Source organism: Lolium rigidum, chromosome 1 (genome assembly GCF_022539505.1).
Source record: "Lolium rigidum isolate FL_2022 chromosome 1, APGP_CSIRO_Lrig_0.1, whole genome shotgun sequence".
Classification (NCBI taxonomy): Eukaryota; Viridiplantae; Streptophyta; class Magnoliopsida; order Poales; family Poaceae; genus Lolium; species Lolium rigidum.
The window spans coordinates 315094699-315103995 of record NC_061508.1 but is presented as its reverse complement, the minus strand read 5'-3'; the positions used below and the strand labels follow the sequence as shown (position 1 = coordinate 315103995).

Below are 9297 nucleotides of genomic sequence, written 5' to 3'. Positions count from 1 at the left end.
TAACTGCCACAAGGGAACAAATTGTCTCTTCACAGCATATTCAGAACTGGTTACAATAACCCAAGCAAGGAAGTTGCGCATCAACAAGATACAACAATAACATAAACACGTGGTGACTGATTTGGTCCATGGCAAACCAGCTTGCCAAGAGTTGATCTAACCTACAAAACTGAAGTACTGTACGTGGTTAAATCGTGTTGTACAACATACAGATAGACCTTAGCCTCTTGATCTTACAAGTAGAGGCTGTGGTCAGAATCGTCGTCGTCGTGTCTCCAGAGAACCTGCTCATCAATTTTGGAAAGCTTTTCGTCGTCTAGCAACTTCCAGGTCTGTATCGACTCGACCCCCGCCCATGATCTCTGCCCTTTCTTCAGCTGAGTATGAATCACGCGAGCTCTCCTGGGCCAACCAGATCTTCCATACGCATGGTAACCAAAGCCACCACCATAACAGAACTGTATCCCATTAAGGTCGCCACAGAAATCATTAAGATGATCATGGCCAAGAAAGACGCCTTTTACATCTCCCATGGAGACGAGAGTGCCAAGGGCACCAGAATTTACTAATGAGCAAGCCACTCCCTCCTGATACTGACCCTTAAAATCTGTATACCAAAGTTCCCGGACTTCTGGAATTGGGATGTGGAAGAATGCTAGTGCAGGGGAATGCAAATTTTGCTGCCAAAAAAAGAAAAAATGTCAGGTCCCGGTTGCCAAAAAAACATATATTTCAAAAGTAGTATAGTATTTTATGATTTCAAACAATGCTGATAAACGACCAAAAGTCAACGAAGTGTGACTAGCTAATGAGCATGCTGCAACATCAGGGACGGAGCCAGGAATGAAGTATAAGGGGGAGCAATCTTAGTATGAGGAGGGCAGAACTAGCTAAAATCACATAAATAAGGAGCTGCCGTGGCTTGTGTTCAAAGGAAAATCATGAGCATAGGGGGGCGCAGCCCCCCCTCGTTCCCCCTTGTCTCCGTCCCTGTGCAACATCCAATAGTGTGAATGTGACATGGGAGATTAACTCAAAGACTGGTAAAATATGAACAGAACAATAGTCTAATGGATTGACTACAAATAAGTTCATCAAACTATACAGAAAGGACAAGGGTAATAGACTAACAGATACGACATCTTTGTACTAGTTACTGGCATCTCCATCAGCAATGACTGACACATTCCACAGTGAGATCTTAAGTTATGTGATTAAGTCAGTATTTATCATAAGTACCTGAAGTTCTCGGGAAGTAGCACTGAGCCAAGCAAGTTGAGATTCTTTGATCCAGCCATAAGTTTTAATTCCGTCGACCACTTCACGATCTCCACTATCAAGGAAGTAAAGGTTAAGCAGACTAGTATTGACGAACTCTGATCCAAATGTCCCATGTATGCCAACATGATAATTGCCAAACCCATGTACCAGAAAACCAGGTGGGTTTACTTGAGACACTGAGTAATCCATCAAAGACAAGAACGTCATCAGTTCCTCTCGCGTCATTGTGGATTCCTGGTCATGGTTTCCTAAAATGGCAGCCCATGGTACGTTGTACTCCATGGCAGGGCTAATTGCTCTGAGTAGTGATTCTGCTGCATCAGTCGCACTGCCCCCAAATATGTTATCCCCTGATTCGAAATTAAAGCAGAAGCATTGAATATTTAAGTTGCTCAGCCGTATTTGATGATTAAGAGAACTAGAAACAAGTACATATTGTACTGAAAAATGGCATGTTCTTTATTAAATCAAGCTATAATTAAACTTTCCCGGAGGGGCTAACAGAAAAGGAAAACACTGATTGTGATTAATAAATATTTACTCACAAGACAAAACATGTTTATTTTAGCAGGTATCCTGAGAGTCTTCCATATACTGTTCCGTAGTCCAAACTCTACTAATTTGGCATGAAAGAAAATAACAGGACTTTTCTTCATGCGGGATGGTCCACACTCTATTACAGGTAAGACCGTAAGAGGAAAGTATAACTCGTCTTCTTGTAGAATGTGGATCTGATCCAGATTCTAAATGTACCTAAGGGCATGCCCAATGCACTGCCCTAGAGCTACTGCCTCACACCTTTAACTAGGTTCGGTGGTCCAAAGTAGGTTCGGATGAGGAGGCAGCCTCCTCTTCAAGAAGTGGGGTCTTAAGCCTAAAAAGCATGCTTTTTGGAGAGAGAAAGAGATACATAGTGTTATATTTGTGGGGTCCCTTCTCTCTTTTTTCTGACTAAAGTTGTAGCTTCCATTGGAGAGATAAAATTAACCATGTTGCTTCTGACAACTTTTTTACATGGAGCAGCTAGTTGTGTATGCCACCATTGCTCATGCCCTAACAGTTTGCTCTCAGGGGTTGGTCTCTTTGCACCAATCACCTTACTGATGTCATGAAGCATAAATCCCATCATCAGAACCAAGAGGAGAGCTGCATGAATCCCTTGCACACAAGAGGAGCACTTACCAAGATATAGAAGCAGGATGCAATCTTAGTACTATCCACACAGTGTTCACCCTCTAAGCATCTTTTTTTTTCACATTGTATGCGAAGTAAATATCCACTGGGTTATACAAATGCTGTCAACAGGTTGCAAGAGATAATCTAACAGCTGAGCGTCGATGTGCTACAAGGGGATAAGAGTGGAACGCATTGCGAAATGGTCCAGCCATCTCCTCTAACTGCAAATGGAAAGCATTCATGTATTCAACCTACAAGCTCCATCAAACTACTACCACACAGGGCACTAACTTGTTGTGTATTTCTGGAACGTTACAGCTAAATTAAGTAACTAATCACTTGGATCTATGGCCGTTGCATTACTTCAACTGAAAAATCTGTAGTAATGCTATTAATGGAAGCGACAACCCGCTCTCTCTCCGGAGCAAGCAAGAGAAGCACGCAGAAGCAGCTGTAGCGGGGCGAGCAAACCACGCACCGGTGAAGGCTATGAGGTCGGGCCTCTCGGCCTCGATGAGCCGCCGGAGGAACCGTGTGGTGTTGAGGTCGGAGCAGAGCGCGCCGCCGACCTCCGGCGCCACGTCCCTGCAGCGCGTGGCGGCGCCGTTGCCGAAGTGCATATCAGCCACCTGACAATGCCAGCGAGCGAGCAAGCAAGCAAGCAGTGTCAGCGGACAAGGCGCGGGGAAAGCGGGGCGACGAGCGAGCAAACAAGCTACCGACCTGGAGGATCTTGAACGCTCCGTCATGGCGGAAGCGGAGGGGCAAGGGAGCGGACCGCTTGATGCGGGGCACGGCGGCGCCGGGGTCGAGCAAGGTGGAGAGGCGGAGGAGGAGGACGGAGAGGAGGCAGATGAGGAGCACGGACAAGAAGCTGCTCATCGGCGGCATCTCACCGCTGCCCCGACACTGCTCGCTCGACTCGCCGAAGACTGGTTAAAAGTCAAACCGTCAGGTGGTTACAGGTTACTACTCTCTAAAATAAAACAGGTGTTTTAGCACATAAGATCATATGATCCCTTTATTTTAAAATGAATAAAAAATTCGCACGAATCGTGTTACATCTCCACAAAGTTGTTTCATGAAAATTCGACTTGTCTTGTGACGTGTGTAAAAAAGACAAAATTCAGAGCAAAAATAAGGCTTGTCACAACATAAATTTTCTCTTTTTTATATAAACCACAAAAAATATCAGTTTTTCTCGAAACTTGACAAACACACATATATTTTGTGGAGATGTAGATGTAGAATTTTTTGTCAGAATTTTTCGACACTTCGAAATATATATTCTTGGTAGATGTAGCATACTTACCCAGGAGTCAAATTGAATTTCCGAAAACCAAATGATTACAAGGCAAACGAATACTCTCTGAGAACCAAATCATCAAATGATTACAGAAAATTTAAGCAGCGCAACAAGCTTAAATGTTTTACATGATGATGAATATAGTAGCAGGATTTGATGTTGCTCACAAGCACCAAACTAGAATAGATCAGGGAACATCTGAAGCTTCAAGTACTCCTGACTGAGTCTTTAGTAATCTTTCAAGAAAAAGGGTGCTACTTCTTAGTACAGGGGAAACAATAGTACTAGGAAACAACAAGCGTTCAGCAAATCAACTCATACATTTGTGATTTATCTCTCAGAGGGCGCCTTGCATTACACGAAGCTATGACTGCGATGAAAAGAAATGATATGCGGGCATAATTTGATCACATCTAGCGTCCTCATTGCCCTTCAGGACCGACGCTTGTCGCTGCGCTTCTTGCTCTTCCTTCGGCTGCCCTTATCGTCCTCAGAATCAGAATCAGACTCGGATTCAGATTCAGATGCCGACGACGACGTGCTGTCCCTCCGGTGCCTTCTCTTCTTCTGCTTCGTCTTGCGCTGGCGCTTCTTTTTGTCCCCCGAGTCCGAGGAGCTGTCACTTGAACTGCCGCTATCAGAAGAATACTCAGAGCCAGTCACCGATGATTCGGAGTCTGAGTCAGACTCCGACACCGAGGCACGGTGTTTCCTCTTGCTCTTCGACTTGCTCTTCACCTTCCTTCTTTCTGACTTCTCCTTCTTCAGCTTCTCTCTCATCAGCTTCCTTTCCTCCTCCATCTCCTTCTCGAGATCAGGGTTCACGAACTGAGAGGAAGCTGGCAGATACGGTTTCTTCAGCCTGGGGTTCTTAAGCTGCTCTGTCCTTGAGGGTCGCATCATGTAGACCCGTTCATTCTTGCACTCATATGTCCAATGCCCAGTCTGGAAGCACTTCTGACATTGGCCACCAGCATTAGAAGTTGGTACAGCATTTGGCTTCACACCTAGCCTCACAGCCTTCTCTGTACTCATCAGGTACATCTGTCTCTTGGCTTCCTTCCTCTCCTGCCAGCGACTTGGCCCCTCTTCCTTCTGCCCATAGGCATTGACATTGCGAGCAGCAGCTTCCGCTGCACGCTCAGCTTGAGCCCTGCTCAATCCCTTGGCATTTGACATGGCCTGGGCCTTTATTCTGTCGGCAGCAGCCTGAGAATCATTTCCAGACATGTTGATGCACCCAGGAAAAAAAGTTATACAAAACGAGCAATCTCAATATCCTGCAAGGAAAAGAAACTATATCTTTAGTAGTGAAGTGAGGAGATCATATAAGCTTTTAACCAAAATGAAGGGCTGTAGGGCTATATCAGAAGTTCACACGACAAACAAGTTGAGAGCCCGTTTTGTTACCAATTTACTGTAACAATAACCTAAGGAACTTCGCCACCACTAGGGAAAAAATAATCACCCACGGTGCTAAAATATATTCTACATAAGGCGCTGCCATACAATCACAACCAGTAATGCTTAAAGTTAAACAAACCAACGCATCAAAACAGGAATATGTATGCGCATATCACAAAAAAAAAAACCTTCACATATAAGAACTGAATAATCATACTAGTAGAGATTCCTTTTCTGGCAACTAAGTAAGTAAATATTTACTTTACTACAAAGTAAGTGCAAATTACATGGTATCAAGAACTTAAAGATGCCACGTGAAGTTAAGGGAATAAGGTAGCAGCTCGATAGTATCCACTAGCCAACAATTCAGATTTCTGAGTTATGTACCCAGAGCAACACATCTGCTTCAAGGTCTTTTCAGACATTTAACCTCTAACAGAAGAAGCCATTTGGGACAGACTAGAGATTTTTAAGGACACAAACAATCAGACTGCCTAGAGAAACCATAATGGTTATCAGAATCGAGTCAGAATCGAGCATCACAGACAGGCTATTTTGTATAAACGTGAAGTAATTATTTGCACGGTGCTTATGAAACAACTAGGCGACGGTCGACAACAGTAAACAATAGGTCGTATGCTATGCAAGGGAGTATAAGTAAGACTATATTAACTAATAATTGACGTGCAAGGGTTGTAGCTGGATATCAGGATTTGGGGGCAACTTATCATCAATTCTAAAGCAGAGGATCCTGTGCACCCATTTCTTGCAAACATAAACCCTAGTCGGCTGAGTAAATCGATTGACCTAACTTGTGTAGCCCAAGCCTCAATCCGCCGCCGCCACCAGAGGGCGGATCTAGAAGGCGCGCGCGCACCGGCACGCCCAGAACCGGCAGAGTTCAGTGGGATTTGACTAATCACTAGGTACAGAGAGCTCGTACCTCGAACACCGATGGCCGGGTTGCGGACGGGCCGGAGACAGCAGCAGGGACCCGATGCGGAAGGACGGGGACGGCGGCGGCGGCGAGGCGCGTGAGAGTTGATGCGAGGCGGAGGGGGCTGAGGGGGTGAGGCGTCGGCGGCGATGCTTAGGGACGGCACGGCAGCAGCTCTAGGGCACGGCGGTGGTGGAGAGAGGAGATTTTCAGAGGGACATCGGGAGGGGCGGTCTGGAGATTTGGGAGGGGCGATGGAGAGGAAAAGCCTACTCCGGAGACGAATCTGACGGTGGATATGCCTGGATACAGAACGGATTCGAAATCGAAAATAAATCAAACTCAGTCGTTTTTATACTACTCCAAAGATTTGTCCAAATTCGGATGTATCTATACACTAAATTGTGGCTGGATACATTCAAATTTAGACAAATTTTTAGAATCTATTTATGGACAGAGGTAGTATATATTTTAAATAAGAGTGAATAGCGCAGGTAGAGGTTCATCATCGGCTCATTGAAACATTGAAAAGTCATCTGGAAAATCAGGCCCCGGAAAAATGAAAATTCATCTTGACAATTTGTTCATGTTTGCCTTCCTACTAGTGTTCACTCACGTGCAGCGTCGACAGATTTCAATGAGCGACGCCGTGTGTTTTCTGTGGTAGAGGAGAGGACATTGAACACTATGCTTCTGTGCCAGTTTGCGAGGGATGTGTGGCGCTCAGAATCGACTGATTTTCTTGCGAAGGCGACTTCAATCTTCAGCTACAAAGGCATGACACCAAAACAATGGCTATTTGATTTTCTTGCGAAGGCGACTGATTTCGAGGCCACGGCTCTGACGGTGGGCTGTTGGCACATCTGGGAGGCTCGCAATGATGCAAGAAACGACCGAGGCCACCCTGATCCCAAGCAAATGGGGGTGCGTATCATTGCATACATTGACATGATCATTCACCGTCGGCCTCATCAGCTGGCCGAACAGCTGGAACAAGGACGGGCGCTCCTGTTCTGAGGCATTCCGGGGCGCATCATGCAGAACGTCATCGACGGCATCCATAACAGCGCTTCGAGGTTGGAGGCGCAGTCCTCGTCTCCTGCAGCGCGCTGGCAGCTGAGGAGGACGTACTCGTCCTCCTCCAACTCTTCCTCGTCAAGGCCGGCCCGATCGATGCCCTCCTCGTCGCACTGCTCCGCGCCCTACACCGTCCCCAAGCGCGAGGTGAAGGAGGAGCCGGAGTTCGCGACGACGGCCGTCAATTCGAGGCGTGGCTGCAGCGGCAGCCGGCAACAGCAAAGGCGCGGCGGCGACGCTCTCCTCATCCCGAAGCCGGAGGTGAAGGAGGAGCAGGACAATGAGGCAGCGGCGAAGGCGGTGCTGCTGGCGGAGTACGAGCGGCAGCAGCGCCTCATCGCGAGCAGCGACGACCCCGAGGACTGCCCAGGGCTACGAGCGGCGTGCTTGGCGTCGCTGAACGACAAGGACGCCCTGGAGGGGCGACCTCGACACGGCGATCGCCATGTCCATCCGCGACACCGGGTAGCCGCTCGCGGACCTCACCGACGACGGCGAGGCTGGACCAAGCGGCCTGGTGAAGGATGGGCTCATCGATGAGCCTGACAAGCGCGTCAAGCAGGAGGTCGTCACCAACGACATGTACAACTTCCACCAGTACTACGACATCTCTGACCGCCGCAAGTACTTTTAGATTAGGGTTTAGTTTAAATTTAATCGAATTTTGTTCGAATCTATCTAATCAAGTTTAGATGAATTCGCTCAAGTTTTAAATTTCTAAAATTTTGTTTGGAGGACGCGGCTGGAGAGGCACGAACAAAACACGTCTCCCAAATGCTCGATCCGTCGCCGTTTAGGGACGCGAGTGGAGGTGCTCTTATATTTGTGGAGATGGAGATTAGTAGAGATATTAGTGGAGATTAAACGCTTCTATCGACAAGGGAATTACTCCGTACTACTACTCTGCACATCAGAATGTGCAGATTTTCAGTGGAACTTTCAACTTACAGAGAGCTTCTTCCAGAAGACACTCGAATTAACATCTGACGCGGAAGTGTTAGGACAGAAGAAATCGAGCAATACAGATTTCTTCGTGGAGGTCGTTAGGATATCACGCGTGGCAGTAGGAGAAGCTGTAAAGGCACCTTCCTCGTACTCCGGTGACGATCCGCTCGTGAGCTGCGTACGGCACGGCAATACCGTGCCATCGCGTGCGCCGGAGACGGAAAATATCACGCCGGCGAGCGAAAAGGCGACGGAACCACTCCCCAGATCGGGGAAACACGAGAGCCGCGTTCTCTCCACCGCGCGCGCGCGCTCGTGGCCCTGGCCACGCAACGCCACGCACCCATGGATTACGAGCGAGGCGTTGCCGTTCGCGGGCGGCCGGAAAGCCGGCGGGCGGCTTACCCGGAAGGGAAGGGGGGAGGAGAAGCGGCCATCTGTCGCTCTAGGCCTCTAGCCATGGCTGCCATGCGTGCTCGGCGTGCGTATATATAGCGGCGGATCGACGGAGAGCTTCTCACTACTCCAATTCCCATTCCTCCGGTGATCCCCAGCCTCCGCCTCTGCCTGCCCCGCTCCCGGACTTTGCTCTGCCTCTTCAGATCTGCTGCTCCTGCTCCTGCTTCGTCTGCGTCCTGAGGTGAGTGATCGATTCTCCACACGGCAGCTCTCTCTATTTCGAAGTGCACCCAGTGTTCATCAGATGTCCAATTGAAATTGAAACCTGAGTAATTGCACGTTGCTATAAGGCAGTACAATTTAGTTGCTTAGGTACGGCAGAATTCTGTACGTTGCACATTTTTACAAGCTCTGTACGATTTGGTTGGCTTGGAGATAGTAACTGTTTCTCCTGAAAGACTTAGAAATAGCAATGTTTTGGTGTTGCCCTTCTAGAGGGCGAGAATAACATTGCTGGATGGAAAGCAGAGGCGCCTACCGGAACTTAAGAATGGCACTCTTACTACAGCCAAATACAGTACTACCTCTGTTTGTTTTAATCGATGCAGAGACATAAGACAAATGAACTAGCTGTTGTTCTTTCTTTTTTCGAAATGGACTGGCTGTGGTTCTAATCAAAGCCAATTAAATACAAAGGGAGGGAGTATTTGTTAGGCTTTCATTTTCTTCTCTTGTATAATGTCACTCAAATGTTTCATTTTCTAAACAGGAA

The 9297-nt window shown here is 47.5% G+C and overlaps 2 protein-coding genes across 2 annotated transcripts; both read right to left on the bottom strand.

Moving 5' to 3' along the window:
• On the bottom strand, window positions 1-3374 carry LOC124684197 (probable inactive purple acid phosphatase 28). Its single transcript, XM_047218573.1, has 4 exons — window positions 3181-3374; window positions 2936-3086; window positions 1240-1631; window positions 1-680 (listed from the first exon to the last, which is right to left on the bottom strand). Exons 1-4 carry the CDS (start codon window positions 3346-3348, stop codon window positions 234-236), a joined length of 1158 nt encoding a protein of 385 aa, XP_047074529.1. The 5' UTR covers window positions 3349-3374; the 3' UTR covers window positions 1-233.
• A 588-nt stretch (window positions 3375-3962) lies between these two features.
• LOC124684195 (zinc finger CCHC domain-containing protein 10) lies at window positions 3963-6195 on the bottom strand. The gene is made up of 2 exons (XM_047218572.1): window positions 6111-6195; window positions 3963-5043 (listed from the first exon to the last, which is right to left on the bottom strand). The coding sequence occupies exon 2, from the start codon at window positions 4991-4993 to the stop codon at window positions 4196-4198; it is 798 nt and encodes a 265-aa protein (XP_047074528.1). The 5' UTR covers window positions 4994-5043; window positions 6111-6195; the 3' UTR covers window positions 3963-4195.
• Window positions 6196-9297: the final 3102 nt, after the last annotated feature.